This window comes from Misgurnus anguillicaudatus, chromosome 7 (genome assembly GCF_027580225.2).
Source record: "Misgurnus anguillicaudatus chromosome 7, ASM2758022v2, whole genome shotgun sequence".
Taxonomy (NCBI): Eukaryota; Metazoa; Chordata; class Actinopteri; order Cypriniformes; family Cobitidae; genus Misgurnus; species Misgurnus anguillicaudatus.
The window spans coordinates 10,833,240-10,856,573 of NC_073343.2; the positions used below are offsets into that span (position 1 = coordinate 10,833,240).

General features: G+C 39.6%; 1 protein-coding gene across 6 annotated transcripts in view; it reads left to right on the forward strand.

Moving 5' to 3' along the window:
- Positions 1–10,950: 10,950 nt before the first annotated feature.
- The window catches only part of ehbp1 (EH domain binding protein 1), a 206,769-nt gene continuing 194,385 nt past the window's right edge, over positions 10,951–23,334 (forward strand). For 2 of the 6 annotated variants that reach the window (XM_055172481.2, XM_073869419.1), the window contains exons 1-2: positions 10,954–11,351; positions 12,299–12,736. In XM_055172481.2, the coding sequence (XP_055028456.2) occupies positions 12,633–12,736 (104 nt within the window). In that variant the 5' untranslated portion in view covers positions 10,954–11,351; positions 12,299–12,632. Of the gene's footprint in view, positions 11,352–12,298; positions 12,737–23,334 lie in introns of all 6 variants that reach the window. The other 4 variants (XM_073869421.1, XM_073869420.1, XR_012370470.1 and 1 more) reach the window with 3 other exon arrangements.

The window sequence follows — 23,334 nt, forward strand, 5'->3', positions numbered from 1 at the left end:
TTACATTATATCAGGGATTGCCAACTTCGGTCCTGGAGGGCCGGTGTCCTGCAGAGTTTAGCTCCAACCATAAACACACCTGGAGCAGCCAATTAAGGTCTTACTAAGCATACTAGAAACTTTGAGGCAAGTTGGAGCTAAACTCTCCAGGACACCGGCCCAGACCGAAATTGCCCATCCCTGCATTATATATTATTATATATTTTACCATTCATTTTCTATTAAGATATTTCATTAAATTTGTTACTATTTGTTACTACTTGCTCTCACAGTGTGAGAAGGATAATTCAACTCTCTCTTTTTTTTAACAGCAGGGGGCATCTTAGTGCTTAATGTTTGTTACACAAGTCATGCCTCTTCCAGGAGAAACTGAATGTCACACTTGATTTTCTATGGTGCTTTGTCATGATCAGTTCTGGAATCTTTTTCCAACATAAGATGACATTTTTACCTAACATCCCATCATTTAATTATAGGGGATCACAAATCATCTGTGGCTCAGTAAGAGGTCTAGTGCAATAGTGCATAGCTAAAAACAGCTTTTAAACCTAACTAAACACATCCCCATACTAAGAAAAAAACTCAATCTTATTCACACTTTACTCTCACTATAAGGTTTTGCAATTTCACACTGTGTGTCAGGCTGGAAGGAGTTTGTTTGTACAGTATGAGCAGGGGAGAGCGGGGTAAGTTGTCACACTGTTCATACACTGAAAAAAATGACTTTCTTACGTGGTATTTTTTATCTTGGTTATAGTACAAATAGCTAAAATTTCTTAAATGAAGATGTATTTTCTTGATGAGCAAAATGATCTAAGAAAATAAATCTAGTTTTTTGACCAAAAAAATACAATTTAAGTGAATTTGTGCTTACAACAAGCAAAAAAAATCTGCCAATGGGGTTAAGCACAGTGTTGCCCTAGAGTTAATATTTCCAGTTCTGGTTTGAATTAAAAAATGAATCAATGGTTAATCAGTTTAATTTAAAAATTATTACAATTATCAAAATTAAGTAGGCCTAGTGTTCTTTTTTTTAGATAATCTAGTGTGATAACTTACCCACCGATTAGGCAAGTTGTCACAAGTTCTCTATTAATGAACTTCGTTATGAGATAAGATATGAAAATGTAATGACAAAAATATGTGCCAAGAGACTTCCTTTTTTAATTTAGTATTAGTATATATTTATACCATTGTGATGTATTGTGCTTTGTAAATGTTAGACAGTGTGAAAAGTGTGTCCCCTATAGACGGTTTCAGCAGTAACAAAATAAACAAGTGGCTTTCGTGGTCATCGCGTAACTTTCGGTAAACTCTGCGAAGAATAAATAACAACAAAGTACTTTTAAAGTAGTTTATTTATATAACAAGCAAAATAAACAACAAGTAGATTACATAACCCAAAACATTTGTTATTTTCGACGAGGTATTTGTTTAAGAGTTCGGTTTCAGCAACTAGTCAGACCATTAAACAAACAGAAACCGGAAGTAAAGTTCGGACCAGACGCTTATCAGGTCACCGCACGTGCGCCCGATGAAACGCTCTATATACTCAAAGTCCAAAATCTGACATTCCACTTTTTTTTAAATATACTAATTTTCCAGCTCCCCTAGAGTTAAACATTTGATTCTTACTGTTTTGGAATCCATTTAGCTGATTTCCCGGTCTGGCGCTGGCACTTTTAGCATAGCTTAGCACAATCCATAGATTCTGATTAGACCATTAGTATCGCGCCTAAAAAATCCCAGAATGAGAGTATAGTTCCTAGACATATCTGCCTAGAAAATCACAACTTTTAATTTTTTGTCGGTCTTAGTACTTGATGTAATTACAGAAGAGTCAAGTTTTAAATAGGAAAAATATCCAAACCTTTTGGTTATTTTTTTTAACCGCGATGCTAATGGTCTAATCAGATTCAATGGATTATGCTAAGCTATGCTAAAAGTGGTAGCGCCAGACAAAAAGGTAAAAATCAAATATTTAACATCTAGGGAAGCTAGAAAAAGTTGAGTGTCCCTTTAAACTTGTTGATCCAGTGAGTTTACTGCAAGGCTTTTTTCTGTTCACCTCATCGGAGATGAATGGAGAGGTTGTGTTGGGGTTGCTATAGAGACCTTCTCACTTGGGATGCATAGACAATTTTTTGCACATATGAATCATCATGAGATGTTAAGTGCAATTGTATTAGACATTTTGAACAGTACGTGTTTAAAGTATAAATGATGGCTTAATCCGGCCTTGTGGTATGTTCTAAAGAATGTTTATGTGTTTGTGTTGTTTGTTAGGGAAGTGGAGTAACACTGTTGTACAGTCCAATTTCACATAGCCTCAGGGAATAAATAAAAATTGTGTGTGTGCCCAATAGGATATCAGTGTTTATGTTACTGAAAACACAAGCATGAAAGAAGGAGCGAAGAGGTGTCTGAGCATGTAGGGTGTACAGTAGAACATCATCACATTTTACTTTCTCACACATGCACAGTTGCACACACATACAGACCAAGCATTTATGGCCATGTTTTGATATGAGAGGACAGATATAAAATACGAAAGCACAGAAATCCAGTTGATAGAGAAGCATTTTTGTCTTTAGCTTGGCTGCAGTGAACTAAACTCTGCCAAGCCATTCTCTCAAATACAGCCAACGTCGTCTTCTCGTGCTTTTCTTTTGTTTCTTGTTGCCAAATTGTCTTATTTTCAAGGATCTCTTTATGGAGGGACAGATTGTAGTGGACTATGAAATATGGGGTGTATATTATCTTTATGGCTCTGTGTCCTGATTCACTGACAGGGTTTATTGGGTATTTCAATTAAATTCCTTTCATGCACTTTTTGCTTCGGAGTGCTTTCCAAAAGTGCCCACCCCCCTTTTTTATTTTTGGCATACACTGTGAGAGCTTTAATTTTTTTTTGGCACTTACTGGACACTGGAATTTAAGAGTTAGTAACACGGTGCATCATAAATTCACAGATTTGTTCACCTTTCTGTGTTCATTGTGTGAATTTGTTCCAACAGGAAGAGGAATGCAGACGTTAGACTGATTTGATCAGTTCTCCAGCAGCTGACTGAACTGTGAGCCAGGCTTTTAGAAAATTTTGAGCAGTGTGGTTTGTCTCAGCTGTTTTAAATCTATATGGCAAGCATTACAGTAGTACTTTTGGTTATGGATGATTAGCGATATGACCAAATCTTTTACTTTAAATAAATAGCTTTTACAGATATAATTCCTGAAATGTTGCACATGGCTTGTGGAGGAGAGCCACAATATAGGAAATCGCACTATTTAATGTCTGCCATGTAAAGTGACTTTCTATTTGCATGTCAGTTGCCGGTGGCATTAAAGGCGGGGTGCATGTTCTCTGAAAGCCAATGTTTTCATTTGAAATCACCTAAACAAACACGCCCCTACCCCAATAGAATCTGGACCTTCTCTTGATAGACCCGCCCCACACATACGCAACCCATGCAACGATGTTGGTTAGTAGACACGCCCCTTACTGCTGATTGGCAACAAGTGTGTTTTGGTAGTCGGCCCAACTTGTTTTTTAAATATCATGCACCCCACCTTTAGACGGAAGATTCTCATCTCCTAAAGTGTGTTTCATTTGTTCAGAGTAAAAAAATAGTAAGAAAAATATTTTCTCTTCTTCTCATGAGTCTGGTTGGAAAAATAAGCTGTAGAAAAAAATTTTGGCTTGCATAACAAGTGTTAAATGGACAATATGTAGGATTTACCCCCATCTAGTGGTGAAATTGTATTTTGCATTCAAACGAATATTGCTCTCTAGTGCCTCGCTTTTCCAAATGTGTGTTGCAACTACGGTAGCCGTTATAATCACTGATCTCCTTGTCCGTTTCAGCTAGTTCACGTGTTCTGAATGAAAACGCATTGTGGAAACGCATTGGTGCTTTTTGTCCCTCTCTGCTATTATAGTTTATCAATATGGCGGAACGACATGGAAGCCTCCTTGGACTTACCCGTTCAATGTAAAGAGAAGAAATTCTAGAAAAGTCAGATTACTGGCAGAGGCCATTTAACACCAACGAGGACATATTTATGAATAAAGACATTGATTTTGATTAATAAAACAGTTAAAACCTTACTTACTGTCCCTTTAACCTGACCTGGTAAAGATGGTAAAGGCAGTGCGAAGTACAAAAGCCCTAGTAAGGTTTGTGTAGTGTCCAAACTATATATTCCTACATCTTGTCAGTCATGCTTAATGATTAATTTAAAAAATCCAGAATGATGTACAACATGGCTCCTATAAACATTCTGTTGTATTTTGCAGTCCCCATACACTCCAATAATGGCTGTAGATCACTACATTTTTCCATGTACCCAGATTTGGCCTTGCTGTAGAAACTCAACAAGACTGGAAAAGTTATGTCCATGGCAAGTTAAAGCCTTGTTAAAGACTTATTGTATTACAAAGTGTTAACATATGGTCCTCACTCCTTGAAAGAAATGCAATCTCAACTGCATTTAAAGTAAATACATGTTTTGTTATTTTAACTGTGATTTGTGTAGTCAACTAAGCTTCACTAATGTCAAATGGTTTACAGTATCTCTTATTGTTGTCAGCCCACCCAGCTAAAGGATTATTACATTCACCACCTTCTGACCATTTAGTCAAATAGCCAATAAACCTATCCTGTCCAATAGTCCCTGTTTTCTTCGCATTACAGCAAACTAATAGTAAATTGTCATACTCTTTTGTATTTTAACAAACAGTACACCAAGAGAGTGCAGACAGATGAGCATTTACAATCAGCTGGCATGACGTTCTTTGAATTGTTTAATTACACCGAGAGATGTGATGCAATGACTCTTGGAAGCTGTTACTTATGTTTGTTATCAGTATTATGTAGAGTGATTTTTTTATTGTTATTGTGAAACCCAAAATGGAAATATGAAAGTGTGTGTGTGTGTGTGTGTGTGTGTGTATAGGAAAAATTTAAATACGCAAGTTTGTGTTGAATTCTTTAAAAAAAAAGGGGAATAAATGAATGTGGGCGGGGGGACATGTAACTGTTTTTTCTCCACTGACATGGTTTTCATACTTTAGTGCTGACAAACACACACATCCACACCGCATAAATATTTTTCAGAACTAGTGTCAGCTTTGACTCATGTGCGACACATTTTTTCACGCACATGTGCCAACTTGTAATATCTTGTTTGAGAGTTGACTCTCTCTTCCCCTGCAGTAAGTAGCTCTTAAGCCCCACATTACAGCATTTCTACGAAGACCTTTATTATTTCACCTGCAAGAAATAAGAGAGCCAGACTAACTACAGGACTATATCAACAGGAAGGTCATTCGGATCTCCTCCCCCTTTGATTTTCTTCACATATCACATCATGCTGTTTTAATGTCAGCTCCCTAGACAGCAGGGTCAAAGAAAACCCTTATCTTTCTCTTTCTTTCTCACACTCTGTTGTAATTTATTAAACAGTTCTTTGGTCTCTAGTAATTTAAATAGACACTTCAACATGCTTGTAACTACATGTGAAATTGTGTGAGAAAATTGTTACTCAAGGGCATTAAGTCACCATGCAGTTTTGTAAAATATCCAATATTGCTGCATGGGAGATGAGGGATAATAGTTGCCTGCCAAAAGTCTATATTGTAATTTATTTTATGTATTTTTTATTGAAAAAAACAAAAACAAATATAGCTTATAATCCCATTCACAGGGTTCCCACACTTTAATTTAGTTCAAATTCAAGGACCTTTCAAGGACTTTCCAGGTCCAATACCCTCAGATTCAAGGACTAATGTGGGGACACATTTAACATGAGACCAAGTTTACATCGTGTTCCCTTTTAAGATACATTGTTACAGTTCCCTTTTGAGGGAACTGGAGCTGCGTCACTGCATTGACACTTTGGGAACGCCTCCAGGGGTAAGTGCCTTCTGAATGTGTATATCAAATTCAACTAATGGTGAGGCTTAACGAAAAAGACAGTGTGATGCGGGAGCCAGGAAGTATATTGCTATCTGAAATATTGCCAAAGATGGCGTTACAGGAACGCAGGGAGTATGGCAAGGGAGACGTAGCGTCCCGTTCCCTTCTCAGGGAACAACAGTTACATACGTAACCCGAGACGTTTTCATATGTCAAACACAACTATGCAAAAAAGCATTTTGGTATGAATCAACATTCGCATACAGAATATATAAGCATTTGAAGCAAACAGTTTAGCAATTGTGCTTAAAAGGCTAGAAATTGTATGATTTTATCCAACTCTTCACAGGGAATAATATGGATTTTTTTCCAGAAAATTTCTTGCATAAAATAGATTCAAGCAATTTCAATCACCTGTATGTATTTTCAAAAACTTCCCAGGGCCTTGAATTCCCCCCCCCCCAGATTCATAACCTTTCAAGGATTTCAAGGACCCATGGGAACCCTGCATTCATTTAGAAGTCAAATTCAGCATACACCCCTTCACTCCAGAATGAAAACTTCTATTATGATATTCTATTATTAACACACACACACACACTTACTGTTTCCTCCTCTTCAAAGATTTTTCTCAGAATTCCATTATTCGGCACATCTACATTGTGGGCAGAGAAAATCTCTGAAGCTCTTGTGCCACAGTCAGCAATTGTTGTAGCGTGTGTGTGTGTTTGTGTGTGTGTGCGTGCATGTGTGTGTTTTAGTTAGGCTACTCATAGCCGAAAAGTGGAAGATGATAAAAGCTTGGTCTCCCGGCTGTGACAAAACATTCTGATACTGCCAGCAGATTAAGTGCGCTTCTGCAGAATATAAATGTGGTATCACACTATAGTCAGCACACCTACTACAGACAGAAGTTGTATATGGGTCATCTATTGACTCTAAACATGCTTTATATGACATGTACAATCGCATAACACTCATAAACATGTTTTATGGCAGGCATGTTTGAAGGACTTTTGGGAACTTTGACATTTGCTCAATACAGACATTCCTGTTTGTTGCACATTTCAGATGCAAACTAAACTGTGCCATGATTTTTGTAAAGTAAAACACAATATATGATAACAGATCTATTTTACATTTTGGAATTAAAATACATACTTTTATGGAGAAATATGCATCATGCATTAAATAATACATTTTTGTTGCAGTTTACTGTACGGTCAGTTTAAGTTCCTCTGTATCTGTATCTTTCAATTCAGTAAAACCCACAACATCTTTGGCTACAAATGGAATCTATATGTCAATAGACTTTAATCCATAATTTTCCAGAAAACAAATAGGTACCTTTATGGTTAACATATGGTTGGTCAGCTGTTCGGGTATATTATAAGATGCAGTGATCTACATTTTGTTAAGTCATGGACTCATGCAATGCAGCAGTGTGTATGTTTTGCAGCCGAGCACAGAGACAGATAATGTGTTTCTGCTTCTAGTTAAAACACCCATCTGCTCCCTATTACCCAGTTTTGGCGCATACTGTCAGAGTGAAAATGAACCACAGAATATGTTGAGCTAAGGAATTGCAAAAAATCCAAAATACACCCTACACACTTTGTTCGCGTGCCCTCCTCCAGTTGTGGCCTAGCAGTGTGAAATCTCAGAAGTGTGGTAATGGATTTAAACTTTGTTGGTCCCTTCGGGCTCAAGAGGCCGCTGTGATCTGAAGTGCCAAACACAAGTGCCAAACACCTACTTACAGACAACAAAACCACAGATCAAATTAATATAGACTCAATAATAAGGCCTATTCACACCAACCTGTAAAGGATTGACTTTCTTTTGATATACTCAAAAGTAAGTGTACTGTTATTTTTCAAAAATATGTATGATTGTGAAGTCCTACATGTATATTTACTTTAAAGTGATAATTTTTAAAGTCAACTAGCACATGAGTGTTAATTTTGTTTTACTTCCTTAGTTTAGATTATCATTGATAATTAGCATTAAAACCATTTATCTGAAGTCTGCATAATTAAACTATTCTGACTAACGATCTATCAAGATTGCATTACCTGCTTATTTGTAGAGGACTTTGAATGTAAAGAATATGATACTCAACATCTTAGCTTTTAACAGCACAGAGATTGAATCTTATTGTAAACACAAGCACTTAGCACAGTGTGTCAGAAGCTAAAGGCATGAAAATTGAATGTTACACACTTCAAACTATTATATGATGGATGCACTACACCTCAAATATGGCCAAATATTGATTTATTTCCTCATAATGATGTGTATGAGATCCAATACATCTTATAAACACAGAGAATGTAATTACCCATAATGAGTTGCGTTAAGGCTCTGTAGTTTCTTCTGTGATGTCTCTGTCTGCCGTCTGCGAATCCAATGTTCCATTGTGTGTGACATCACTCTTCTCCCCTTTCTTTTGCTTCGCCAATGGCTGTGCCCGCGCGCCTGTGAGTTTGGGGTGATTCACTTACAGTAAGCATGCTTATCTCACTGCTCGCGAACACACTCACATTACCACTGGGACACACACAGGAAGACAGAGAAAGTCGATGCACAGACAAACTGCAGACTCACGCCATGCCCAAACTGTGCAGTTGGGTGGGGATCTCTTTGAAGTAAATTCAGTGGGCCATTACATTTTGGTAGCAAATATTGTTTTTATAAATGCTTGCATTTATTTAAGAGAAAATCCTTCCCCACTTTCATACATCACAGAGGGGCTTATCTGTAACAAGATGGTGTTGGCAGGCTCTGTGTGTTGAAGCACTTGCCTCAGAGGTTTAATGTTTAGCTAACACATGTTCTGAAGTGTTGGCAGGGCACGAAAAGGAACAATCTGATTTACAGACTTCTTGAATCCTTGTCTGGCACATGACAAAGGTGTCTGACTGGTCTGTCCAGGAGCTCAGATGAGAGCTTGGCACCATGATACTGCAGTAAGGATGTTCTTTTGGGTAAGAAAGTCTGCTTTTGTAAGAAAATGCACCTTTTTTGCCCATGCACCCCCATATAGCTTCAGATTTTAGGATACACGCATACTTCTGCTGGGAGGAAACCCATTTCAAACAATTCTTCAAGATAATGATCAGGATGGTAAAGAACTGACATTCCACATACTGTTAACCCCCCTCCACATGGGTGATTCTCACGAAAACTTGGTTTTAAAAATGTCAAGCATGAAAATGTAAAAATTGCCTAAATTTACTTTTTTTCCCACCAGACACTGAAAAACAAAGTCTGGAGTAAATGGGAACATTAATTTAAAAACTTTTACTTATCATTTAACACTTTTTGTAACATAATTTAAAAAATTTGTCCTAAAAAATCTCATTACCGCAACAGTCAGAAAACATCAACACTGACATATTTTCAAAATGACATGACAAACCTGAAAGAACATAATTTGGAGATTCTGCACATGCATTTAAAATCAAAGTATTATGCTTCTATTAATTAAATTAACATTTAATAAGCATCTGTTGCGGTAATGATAATCAAAATGTCGTGTAAGCATTCTGACAAGACAATATTTCAACTTAACTGTCAAAAAATGATCGTACCTGGGAGCCATCTTGAAGTAACTGGTCCATGTGCTTGGTCACTCAAAATCAAACTTTATTAAAATTCTGTATGTGTGCTTAAACTGTTCTCAAAAAGTGTTGCGGAGGATGAGAACATCAGGCATGGACACATCATTTTCCTAATTTTTCTTCATTATTATTATACATGAATATTCATTTAATATTTTTCTGTCATCTAAAGTAGTCTAGCAAAACATCCATTTATTTTTTTCTTAATATTTTAGTGTTAATTTGATTAAATTACAACATAACGCATGTTCAAACACAGCCGGACACATTGCGGTAATGAGAATTTCTGCAGAAAATGAGATAAAATTTACAATTATAAATTCTTATGTTGAAATCACACATTGTGCAAGGTAGAACACAGTATTGTATTAATTCTGATGCTTTTTAATGTTACTATATTACACATTTTAAAGCTAAAATCATTAGTGCCGTTATGTTTCAATGGTTTTGTGAGAATCACCCACATACTCAAAATCGTATGCATGAATTCAAAGAGTGTATTAGTTTTTCAAATGTACATATTAGTACCTGAGTGGTACATATTGGTACCATTCATAAAATAAAATTACACAAAATTCTAATGGTTTTATTGGGAATTTTATTGGTTCTAATGGAATATGGCCCAAAACACACTACAGGGTATTGTTTTTTGATGGTACTAATGGTACGTATTGGTTCTGTGTATTGGTTCTAATGGAATATGTATTGGTTCTAATGGAATATGGCTCAAAACAGTTTAGTGGTTTTAATGGTAAAACCTAATGGTTCCTATTGGTATTTTAATGGAAACCATTAGAATTTTCTGTAATGGTTTTATTGTTTTTTATTTTTGTTTTTTCAGCAGGGTAACAAAGTGTAGTGTGTGTGTGCATTATTAAAAAGGCTAAAACAAAAAAGTACAACAAAAAAGTTTGTGTATAAGAGAGAGATACAGATAGATATCATAGGATAGATTTAACAGTTTATCAGAAGCTTGTCAATGTTCACACATCAGAAAGACAATTATTAAGCCATGTCAAAAAATGCTTTAAAGCAAAGATTCTTGGATACTAATATGAACTCTTTAGGTGCAAATGTGTACTTTGTTAAAGGATACTGCTCCAGTGGGACTTTTCAATACAATTTTTCTGACAGTGTTATATAACTTTTATAATTTTTATAATTGTAATGCCTAGAAATATATTCAAATATCCCTTTAACATGATTTAAAACAACATTTTTTTGCAAAATTCGTGTTTATGTTTTAGCAGAATGTTTACATTACGTTCCCTCAACTCAGTATGCTTGCACACAGGCGGGTTAAAGATCCCTGAAAGATGTATCTATTGGCCAATAAGAGAGCTCGATGGCGCCCAAGCGTTAAAAGTCTCATAAATATGTTAATATTTACGACCCGAAAGCCAATGGGAGGCATGCGGAGGCGTTTCCCGGAGGCACACAGCACAGATGTTTGACTGAATGTGGGATTGGGGAGGAAAATGATGGAGTCTTGATACGCCGAGTTTGTATGTGAATGTGAAAACAGCGCTGGAATTTCCTCCTCTCGACCAGAAAAACCATTGCTTATCCTCATCCTCAAAACCCTTAACTCGGTTTCTGTCAGAAAGGCTCCGAATATTCTGGGAATTTTGCTTTCTCCGCTTTGGTTTGCCTCAGGATAGTCCGCCTGGCTAAGGTTAGCCGAGGCTGCTAGCGGATCTCTATGGGAATATCCAACCAGTGCGGCTCCTTAGCTCGGTAGCGGGCTGAATGCAGCCACGCGCCTCCCGCCGCACCGGGCGCGTTCAGCCGCCGCTGTTGCATTATTCACGCGGTGAGTAGCGGGAGTGTGAGCAGGATCTCGTGTTTGTGAATAATATGAGGATAAGAATCGCTGTTGTTATTAGAGCTTATGGATTATTATGATGATCTCGTTGGCTACCTTGCTAGTCAGGTAATTATAAAAAAACACTGTGACAGAGGCTCTTTAACCGTAACCTGAGAGCAAATGCCTCAGCGAGTCTCTGAAGGCAGTGGCAGAATTGTACGTGCACTGACAGTTTATCACTTTGTAGTGTGCACTCGAGTTGTTTGGAGAAGTCTTTATACAGTACATATTTGGTCTTAAATATCTGAACAGCAACAGTTGCGAGTATTAACATTTACATTTATGCATTTGGCAGACGCTTTTATCTAAAAGCGAATTACAGTGAATAACAAGGAAAACATTGTTTTTTTATCAGTTTGTGTGTTCCATGGGTTCGAACTTATGACATTTCTCGCTGCTAACGCAACGGTCTTCCAATGAGCTACACAGGAACAGCAACACTGAAATTAAGAAAAATGTTTATCATTTTTTAAATACAGGAATGTTGTGAACTCGTAATGAATGTCGTTTATTAATAACTGTTATAGTTATTCAAAAGTAAATGAAGATTTGCATGTTTGTCATATTAACATGTTTATGTATTATTGAAAGTGGTCGAGAAAGTCTTAAAATCTAACTTCTAACTAAAATGTGTTTGCACAGTTCAACAAAGGCTGCCTCTACCATGCACAGATCACTGATAAAGAAATTTCTTCTGTCTGTATTAATCTTTAAACTGCAGGCATTTAACTCAGGATGACCACAGATTTCATAGACTGATAAATAATAAAATATTTAGATATCTATAATCAGATATTTGTGTGTAAATGTGGAGATGCTTGAATTTGCTGTAGCTTTTGGCTCAGAAGCCTTTTATCATCTGGACCTAACCACCTCCCTCTTTGCCTCTGTAGGTGTATTGACACTTGGAAACGAGGAAAACTGAATTATCATGTGGAGCCGGAGTTAATTTTGTGGTATTTACCAAACGATATGAGCTAATGCTGTCCGTCTCCCACATGGATTCAACATGCCATTTCATCATGCTGATCTGCATTTATCAGCAGTAATGTTTTGATGGCAAGGGAGGGATCTATGCATTTTGCTCATACCCCTTAAAACATCAACAAGCACAATTTTCACGGATACTTTTGAGAACATTTCCAGGGAGAGGATTTGTCAAGGGGACGGCGTCAGGACGGAACAGTATTTTGTATAAACTGTCACTCCGTTAATACAGGAATAATCATGGCTTCAGTGTGGAAGAGACTGCAGCGTGTTGGGAAACATGCCTCCAAATTCCAGTTTGTGGCATCCTACCAGGAACTCGTGGTGGAATGCACTAAGAAATGGTGAGTTGTCACTGCTTGCATGTCTCTCGCGTGCCGCTACTTATTTCCAGTCCAACTCGTGAGTGTGTGTGTGAGCACGCGCGTGAGCCGGGATTGTGGAATGCTGAGTTGGCCTGTGACGTATCTCGCGGCGGTGATTTGTCATTTCTCATTTCCAGAGGCAATGCGGGTGTGTCTGCTTGTAGGGAGAGGCTCACCTATACATTTCCTCAGCAGTAGTTTTTTATCTGTTTAGGATATGTTATATTACAATTATATGTGGATTTGTGGATTTCACATACAGATATAGTTAAAGCTGCAAAAGGCCATTAGCTTTTTAGATGGTAACAATAGCCACATTGTTAGTAACATTACTAACAATTAAAAAAAAATATTCCTCTTTTAAGTGGTTCTCTTCTCCTTAATCTCCATTACTATTCGTACTTGTAAACATGGTTTTGTGTACTGTACTAATTGTTGGCTTTGGGGTGAATCAGAGTTTTTAAAATTGATAAGTTGACATGTCCTTTAGCCATTTATTTTGGATGTTTTTCTAACCACATAACTCCCATAATTATTCGTGATTTACATTATATTATTATTAGTTTTGGGTGTTTAGAATTTACCATGCAGCTGCTTCACAAAACGTTATAAAACATTGTAAAACCTATTAATCGACAATAATAATAATCTTATTTATAATCTCAAGGTAAATAATCTGCAATTATGATTTCTGGCATAATTGTGCAGCCCTAAATTGAACAGTATTGCGTTTTTGATGACTGACCTACATTTGGTCTCTGACTTAAATATTTGCATTCATTCTTGCTGCACAGTGTTTTTTTTATGTTATGCTTCTTATTAATGGTAAGCAGTGTTGTTTTTGGCAGCCCTTTTAGTTTTAGTCTTAGTCTTTTGGACGAAAATGCTTTTTAGTTTTAGTCACATTTTAGTCACTTATAAACTTGATAGTTTTAGTCAAGTTTTAGTCGACGAAAACACAAAAAAGGTTTTAGTCAAGTTCAGCATTGCTGATACTTTTTAGCTAAAAAAGACAGATTTCAAGCAAAATAGGCAGAAATTATATGCATTGTGAACGTCAGATTTATAATCGTTTTCGTTCCGTCTCGTCAACGAAAACTTGAAAGCGTCTCGTCATGTTTTCGTCACCTTATAGCCATTTTAACTACTCATCGTCGCGTTATCGTCATAAAAAACGGTGCGTCAACGAAATAATTTCATTATCGTCATTGTTGACGAAAACAACACTGATGGTAAGGGTTGTGGATTACAGTATATCAGGGATAAAATTCCTCCAAGTTTACTTTAAGAGCATTGTTTACATGAGACGGTAGAGTGATTGCTGTATTGAAGATTTACAAAAGGAGTGTTTGACTTTATTCATGGCAACATGCTTGCCACTAAGGAGAAACATTTCTTTATTCAGGTAAAGTATGCTAAAGGAGTTCAGGTGCAGGATTGTTTCTTGGCCTTGGAGGTGTATTTAATTGAAGGGTTTGCTCATGTTTGACACAAACCCTTGATGTGTTCCAGATGTGTCAGATAGTGGTATGGCAGAAATGCACTAATGTTTGTTGCTAAGGGGACTGCTGAAAAATGCCTTTCTATTGAAAAAAAACAATATTTCATGATAAATGATGAAGTTTGTGTTCAGTTGAGGATAAATTATCTGGGATAGCAAAATTGTGAGACTTTCATTTTTTTTAAAGGGATTATTCCCTTTTTTTTGTATACTGTATGCTTGTTTAGGATGCACAGGCTGTTGTCTGAATAGTGATGTGTGTGGACCAATGCAGAGTCAGAGTAAAGCTGGCTCGGATGAAAGACTATTATTCACTGACTAACAAGATGCTGAAAGCCGCTTGTACCAGGGAGATTCTAGTCAGCTGTGTGCATGTGTGTGTAATGTCTTTCTGATCTCTATGCTTTTTGGGTCTGCTGTGCCATTGTTCTGATGGAAAGTTTTCCACATCGCTCCCAGGAGTAAACTGCTTTCCAAGCCTAAGTAAAATCAAAGTTTCTCCACATACGTAGAAAAACCATAATCATTTGAACTGGAATGCAGTAAAGATGAAAAATGTACACAGGGAAAGGATAGACCCTTTTTCAGTTAGTAAACATTGTGACTTGTTTGCAAGATGGTATGCTCTCCGCCAATAAATGCAAGTCATTGACGTAATCCTACAGCAGTGCAATCACACAGCATACACATAGGGCTCAACTAGGGCTGGGAGATATATCGAATACAATTGTCATGTGCGTCTCGTCAGTAAAGCCGGTTCCTTGATTAGTAGTAAATCGCCATCACCTGTTTTCAGATAGAGCTGCATTTACTACACAGAGCCGTAGTTCACTGACAAGCTGGGCCATATCGCATTAATTATCGCAGGCGAAACGCCCTAGATAATTAAAGCCAAATTTCCCCGATTGTTAGCGAACTATGGCTCTTTGTAGTAAATGCCGCTCCATCTAAAAGCAGCTGATGGCGATTTACTACTAATCAAGGAACCGGCTTTACTGACGAGATGCGCATGACAATCCCCCGATATATATCGCCCAGCCCTAGGCTCAACGCAACATATGTTTACAGCAGTTTAACTCATCGTTAACAACTTGCCAAAATTACAGCATGAATTTGTGGTATCACTTATAAAATAAATGGTTTTTGCTCCTTTAGTGTGTGCGTCTGATATATGCACGCTCGTCTGATATATGCACGCTCTTCTCTAGCAGAACAAGCGTTTTCCTACTCTACAAAGAGCAGAAATATAAAAATGAAGTAATTTAAAAACATAGACAGTTAATACCTAACAGACTTATATTTAGAGATTTCCTTATTTTAAATTTTTCAACTTTATTAATGGAAAACCCCTTGAGATGCAGCATCTCGTTTTCAAGGGGGACCAAAAACATACAACAAAAACAATACATTAAGTACAATACAAACAAAACATTACAGGACAATTCTGCTCACAAATCCCCATCCCCTCCCAGAGCCATTTCAAAAGTCTACATTAAGTATTTACAAAGACAGTTGTTTCAGGAACCATAGCAAATTACAAAAACTGACAATCAAGAACAAGATATTTCAAGGAGCCATTACAATTAAAAGCATTTACAATCATTTTTCAAATAGACTAACAAAGATGTTCTAAAGGAGCCTAAAGTAGTATTAGATCTCACAGATGGAGGTTTATGCAGGTTCAGTGGCAAACGGTGGCAAACTCTCTGCCGCAATTACCCAGCAACATCGGTCATTTGTTGATATCCCTTAATACTTACCTGAGGCGTCGTTGAGACTCTGTGGGATGGTCAATTGGCACCCTTTGGGTTGTCAAGTGGGCACCCCTCTTTCCTGGGTGTTTCGCTGATAGGCCCACGACACCTTCAGAGGGTTCAGCAGTGAATCCAGCATCCCAGGTTCACTCCCTAGTTGCCATCAACCCACAACCACTGGCTTCCCTTCCCTTTATATATAAATTTTAGTGTAGCCTATAATAGGCATGCGCATGTCTTTTTATGCCACTTTTGTTATTAACATCACAGTTAGGACTGTTATAACGAGGACATCGAGAGTAATGATTGTCTGAGAGTTTAATGTCTGTATTTCCACATGTTGAGATTTACTTATAAAAAGTCATAGTAAGGTAAATATATCGTTATTTATCCTGTGTTGTTCTGCAGTTATAGGGTATTTGATTCTATCTTGTATTCCATGCCATTCCATTGATTCAATCGGGCCATCTTCTCCTCCTGCCCTCCCATATTTGACAATGTGAGGGTGAGACAGCACACATTAAATATTAAAACTTATTTTTGATGTTTAATGATTTTTCAAAAAAATGTAGACCTATATGAAACAATTATCACGCTTTACAAGCACACATAACACTGCTGGATTCAATATTCATGATAACGTGGAGCAAACGTATGATATGGAGTGAAATTATGTGTGTGTGAGGCATCTATACTTATAATCGTTTGTCTGACATTTATTTTTTTATCTCAGTTAAATTCATGACCTCACCATATGTGTCGCCAATTCCCTTTTCTCTAAAATGTGCATATGCACGGCTCAGAGTTTGCTTACAGGTGCGCACATTCTCCTTTCAAGTTTGTTTTTTTATAGATCACAACCTTTGCGTTGTACTGGTGTACACACCTTTCCAGCCCTGTTTTTGTGCGCATGCACACTTTATAAATAAAAGCCCCTGGGCCGCAAATGTTTTTTAAAAAGTTAACTTTATTGAATGAAATTGGGGGTCAACCCGTACAAGCTCATTCAATGTATGGACGATGTGACAGGATTATCTCCAGTTGTGGCCTGACATCTATACCCATCTCATAGAGAAACCGGGCATACATTTTAAAGAGAAATTGAGGAAATAAAAATCATTAGAAGCCTAAACCTATGTGCTGAATGTCCACGTACATGATGATCGTTTCTGTTCATTCCGTCCATATTATTGCGTTTAACCACAGCTGTCGGGTTTATGCCTGGCAGTGGCAGCATAAGCCTGTACTAACACAACAAGATGACATTTGCGTTCCTTGTGTAGCCGACTCTATGCTGATTTGTATTGGCCAACCCCAGTTTTTCTTGTTTTTTTTGCCTCCAGTTAGTGATGTGACATAACCGTGACATTGGCACTATAAGGGTCCATGGGGAAATATGTGAGAGACTGAATGATTGAACAAATAACAGAGTCAACAAATTTTTTCAAATGAACAGGGATAGGGATGCGCGATAATTTGCATGCGATAGTCATCATTGCGCATCTCGTCAGTGAAGCAGGTTCCTTGATTAGTAGTAAATCGCCATCACCTGCTTTCAGATGGAGCGTATTTACTACACATTTACACATTACTACTACATTTACTAATCATTTACTACATTTACTAATTGCACAGGAAGATGTGCAATGACTATTACATGCAAATTATCGCGCATCCCTAGGAAAATATAGAATTTAAAGAAGGTCATAATAGACAGGGTCTAACAGGAAGTTAGTTGTACTAATGTGTGTTATTGTTAATGAGAGCAAAAATTACCTCAGACTTTTCTTTTGATATCACATTGATAAGAAACTTGGCAGTCCTGGTGATATGAATATTACCATTAGAAGTGTTCAACAGTCCCTAAACCACATTAACTGTGATAACAGTGGTCGGCCAAGCTCAAGTCAATACCTTGGGCTGTATTTCAGTACCATGTTGCCAGGATACAGGACGCACCACAGCCTGCTTGGGTATCCCTGCCTGTTGATTCACTGCCTTCTAGAAGGTTGGCCTTTGCAGTTCTAGTCACTTGGCAACATTAAAAGTTTATTAGTTGAATACTCTTGTGTCTCTGGTGTAAACTAACATTGAATACACCCTTAAGGTTCCCACGGCTTTATTCTATGGGAATAGTAGTGTTTAGTTGCTGTGGATTAAATTGCTGCGAATGTAACCAAGGTAGAGTTTCCTGCAGTAATATTTAACGTCTCTGGTGCTTTGCAGCTTTGTAGTATTGATAAAATAGTGTGAAGCAGCTGTGGAGTATTACTAGAGTATTACAGCAACTGTAGAGGGTGTGTGTATATATAAACTTGCTGTAGACTGTTACAACAGAAATGTGCAGCTGCTGTAGATTATTACAGCAGTAATGGTTAGGTGCCGTACATGCATTAATGTGTGCTTTAAAGCACTGGTTGGTGCAGCAGGCTGCTTTTGCTTTAAGGTCTATAGCCACAGGCCAGACTGGCTGGAATGGGGAAGGGAAATCCTTCAAAGTGGTGCAGTAGCCAGGTCTCCTAGCCTGATGTTGTCATACTCAATTTTAGTCAGAATTTGAGTCTGATACGGCTCCATTGGGCTGTAATTATGGGGTGTGTTTCAACCGAACCAGGACAAAAAATTAGGGATGGGCACCGATGATCAATCAGGAAAAGGATGATCATGTGGGTTTATTTATTTATGTATTTATACATAACTGAGGCACTATAGGTTTAAAAAGATGCCGTGATTTTCCGAAATACAGTCTGTCAGGTGCAAAATTTACAGCGCCGTCAAAAGTTCAATGGGTTATTAGGGGTGGGCGGAATGACCAAAAATCTATTCCACGGAATGAGTCATTTTATTTCACGGAACGGTATATTCACGGTATAAATATTTTTCAGTTTATATTGTTTTTTTATTATAAAAATGTACAGAAATTTGCAACTCACTCTAGCTTTTAACTAAATGTCCACCGCAGTTTTTAAATTATGAGGAATTTAAAGTTAATAATGTTAAAGTGAAAATGCCCAGAAGATAACAACAGATTAAGTCTTGATAATTTTTTTAATTTAGTAGACTATTGAAGCTATAGTATGCCTTCATTGTATTTTGTATTTATGCATACATTACATTAAAAATAGGCAATATGTAAAATGAACAGGTATATATCCAAAAACCTACAGACAGGATGAATAGCCTACCTATCCTATATGAGAGACGAAGCTCTAGATATTATAAATATGACAGATGCTATGATGTGATGATCATGAAGTCTGTTTTAACATGTGGGAGGGCAGAGTTAGCCATGTTCACATATTTGCATTCGGCGGAATAGACGGAATAGAAAAATCTGTTACGTCTGACATTTTATTCCGCGGTAACGGAATATACCGTCATACCGCCCAGCCCTATGGGTTATCATCTCATATTTAAACATCAAATGTTAAGAGATACCAGATAGCCATACGAGCATTAACATTACATCTTGACTGAGAACAGGTAAGGGGACGACACAACTAAACGCTAAAATGATAATGATATGACTTAAAGCTGTTTAATGTTATGAAGCTTGTGCTTTGACTGGACGTGTTTAAAAGCGCTGTTTATGATGCACATCCACAAAGGGAGTTAAACTTTCTGTACATAACTAAGTTAATAACTTAGTTGAAGTCTTGCATTTTATGCAGACAGATGCACATTGTACATTTATGTTGTATAAAGGCTTAATATTACGTAGAATGCGTCATATAGAAAGCGCTTCGGTTTGCGTTTAACCCTTTATTTTTTGTTATTCAGTGTTTATTGGGTTTGTCAAAGCTTATATAACATTTCGCAGAGTAGAAGTAGAAATAGAAAGTATTAGAGCATTATTATCCCTGTTCCCTCCCCCCTTCCCTCACCCATCCCATTGCACTCAGGACTTGAAAGACACAATATAGGATATAAACAACAAAGATCTGTAAGTACATATTTATACACATAAAATGGAATTTAAAGTAAATAAATATTAATGAAAGTACTACGTAAAAAAAAGAAAAAATATATATATAAAAATAGGCGTTTAACCCTTTAGTTTCACTTCATCATGCAGCTATTCCTGTAAAAAGTTTTTGTTAAAAACATTTAATTCATTAATAATCTAGTAGGCTACGTGTTTATTGTTCTGTCATAGTTTCTTCAAAATTAATATTTTTTTAATTAATAAAGTTTTTAATAAAAATATTTTAATTTTCACCATGACGTGTACACCCCGCCCCTTTTGATTGCCCCGCCATCAGTTAATCGAGTACTCGTTCTTCTGACCTATGGATAAATCGAAATGAAAAAATGACATAAATGCACATCCCTACAAAAAATGCCTCTGCACTCAATTGGATAGACCTACAACCAATCAGAGCAACAGAGTGTGTGACGTATGTTGAAATGGTGTCTGTCCTCGTTTGCAGCCTGACCAGGGGCCCGTTTCAATAAGGAGGTTCAACCAACTCTGAGTTTAAACTTGAACTCTGAGTTGATTTACTCTGAGATAGTAAACTCTGGGTTCCCTTTCAATACGGTTCACTTCGCATTGCGTCAGTTAGCTGACGCTATGGGGGGAAACTCCTGTTTACTCCGTGACTGAAGCAACTGTAGAAAATACAGACCAATGACGTTTGAGCCCGCGCGGGGCGTGGCAAACACGTCCCTATATAAGACGGGGAAATACGTCAGGAGCTCATTACTTTTCTCCTTCAGCGCGAACCTTCTCGCTGCTCCGAAGAAGAAGCCCTTACTCGCCGTCGATCTGAGCACTGCAGCGGATTACTACACGCCAGCGTGTTCCCCTGCCGCTTTCCGGCTGAGCATAAAGAGCGAATTTCGTCTAAAAGAGCGAATTTTATCTAAAAGAGCAGAAGCGCATTGAGATAATGTCGCTTCGGCATTGTGGCTCGTGCCGAGCCCCTTTGCCTGTGGAGGATTTCCACAAAGAGTGCGTCATCTGTCTGGGTCCTGCCCACGCCGAGGCCGTACTCACCGAGGCGGGCTGCGCCCACTGCGAACGGCTTCCGATCGCGGTGCTGCGCTCCCGCCTCTACGTCTTCGAAAGGAAGGCTTGCCGCGCTCTCCCGCCTAAACAGCAGCGAAGCCGTGAAGCTGAAAAACGCCCCGAGACCGAGTCTACGCCGGCTCATCCCCCGCGTGCTCTGTCTCCCCGCCGTCACCCTGTCACCTTCGTCCATGAGGACCAACGCCCCCTGCCGAGTGCTAGCGGCATGGTCTCCTTTGGGTCCGGTGACAATGTGGATATGATGTCATCCTCTGAGGAGTTGGAGGATTGGGCGGCTTCGGATGACGACGCCCACGCCGCCGCCACCGCTGAAGAACCAACCGAGTCGCGTCCTCACGACTCTGAGCTCATCCGCATTCTGACGAAAGCTACAGCGGAGCTCGACATTCAGTGGTCGCCGCCGTCAGAGCCTCAACTCAGCCGGCTGGATGAGTGGTATCTGCAGCCCGGGCGCCGTCAATCATCCCGCCAACGACAGGCGCCGTTCTTTCCTGAGGTTCACCAGGAGCTCACTAAAGCCTGGCGTGCTCCTCACTCCACTCGAGCACAGAGCGCCGTCTCCCACGTCCTCTCCGTAGTGGACGGCGCCGACGAACACGGCTACACGAAGATGCCGCCGCTCGAGGAATCTGTCGCCGCCCACCTCTGCCCGTCTTCAGCCGGCGGATGGAGGGCGAAGATGAACCATCCGTCAAAGCCCTGCCGTCTGACATCAACCCTGGCGTCAAAGTCATACACCGCCGACGGCAACGCCGCATCCGCTCTCCATACGATGGCGGTGCTGCAGGTTTACCAGGCAAAACTCCTCCGTGATATGGACGAGACAGGCCCGGACCCGGCAACCTTTAAAGATCTGCGCAGCGCGACTGACTTGGCCCTCCGCGCTACTAAAGTCGCCACTCAAGCGGTTGGAAGAGCCATGGCCAGCCTGGTTGTTTTGGAGAGACATCTGTGGCTGAATCTGACGGAGATCAAGGACTCGGATCGGGTTGCCCTTCTTGACTCGCCCGTGTCACCGTCGGGGCTCTTCGGCTCTGCTGTGGAGGGGTTCACCCAGCGCTTCACTGAGGCACAGAAATCGTCGCAGGCTATGCGTCATTTCCTTCCGAAACGATCCGCCTCAGCGTCTGAGACCGGCCGCCCAAAACCGCCGCCAACTCAACGCCCTAAGCCAGCGCCAGCTCAACCCCAGCAGAGAGCTGAACCGGAGGTCAAGCGCCAGCGTCCTGCACGATCGGCTGGCCCGCCTCGACGCCGCGGTCCCCGCCCTCGGATCACGCTGGACCCGGCGCCGCCGCCGCCTCCCTGACGAGAGTCTGAGGAGGAAAAGAGGCTCTGGTCCCGCTTCGGCCGGCCCGCCCTCAAAAGTTCTGCGTGTCTCAGTCCCCTCGGGCGCTGGACACACCCCCGCTGTAACAGCGAAAAACAAATTTTTACTTTATCACAAAAAGAGCAAATTTCCTCCTCTGTACACACACACACACACACACGGCTTACCGTCCATAAGCATATCGACGCTCGCCGTCAAACTTCACGTTTGGCAATCCACCCCCGGTATGCCGGGTTGGATTCTAAACGTGATCCAACACGGTTATTCACTTCAATTCGCTCGGAGACCACCCCGGTTTCGCGGCGTTCTCTACACCACTGTCCCAGACGATCGCATGCAGATCCTCAGGGAAGAGGTGCGTTCTTTATTAATAAAAGACGCGATAGAGACGGTCCCGGCGGATCAAAGCGAATCAGGCTTTTACAGTCGTTATTTTCTCGTTCCAAAGAAAGACGGCGGCCTCAGACCGATATTGGATCTACGCGTTTTGAATCGCGCTCTTGCCAAACGGCCATTCAAAATGCTTACAGCCAGACGAATCATGGCGCTAATTCGACCGGGCGATTGGTTCATATCAGTGGATCTGAAAGACGCTTACTTTCACATTCCGATAGCACCACGTCACAGGCCGTTTCTAAGATTCGCGTTCGACGGGACAGCATACCAGTACAAAGTTCTGCCCTTCGGATTATCTCTGGCACCACGCACATTTACCAAATGTGCGGATGCGGCTCTCGCCCCTCTCAGACAGAGCGGCATCCGCATATTGAATTACCTCGACGATTGGCTTATTCTAGCCCAGTCAGAGAGGGAAATTATTGCGCACAAGACCGTTGTTCTCCAGCATTTGGAGAATTTAGGGTTCAAAATCAACCTCCAGAAGAGTTTGCTTACCCCCACCCAGCGTATCGCGTTCTTAGGCATGACGCTCGACTCGTTAAAGATGCGGGCATGGCTTAC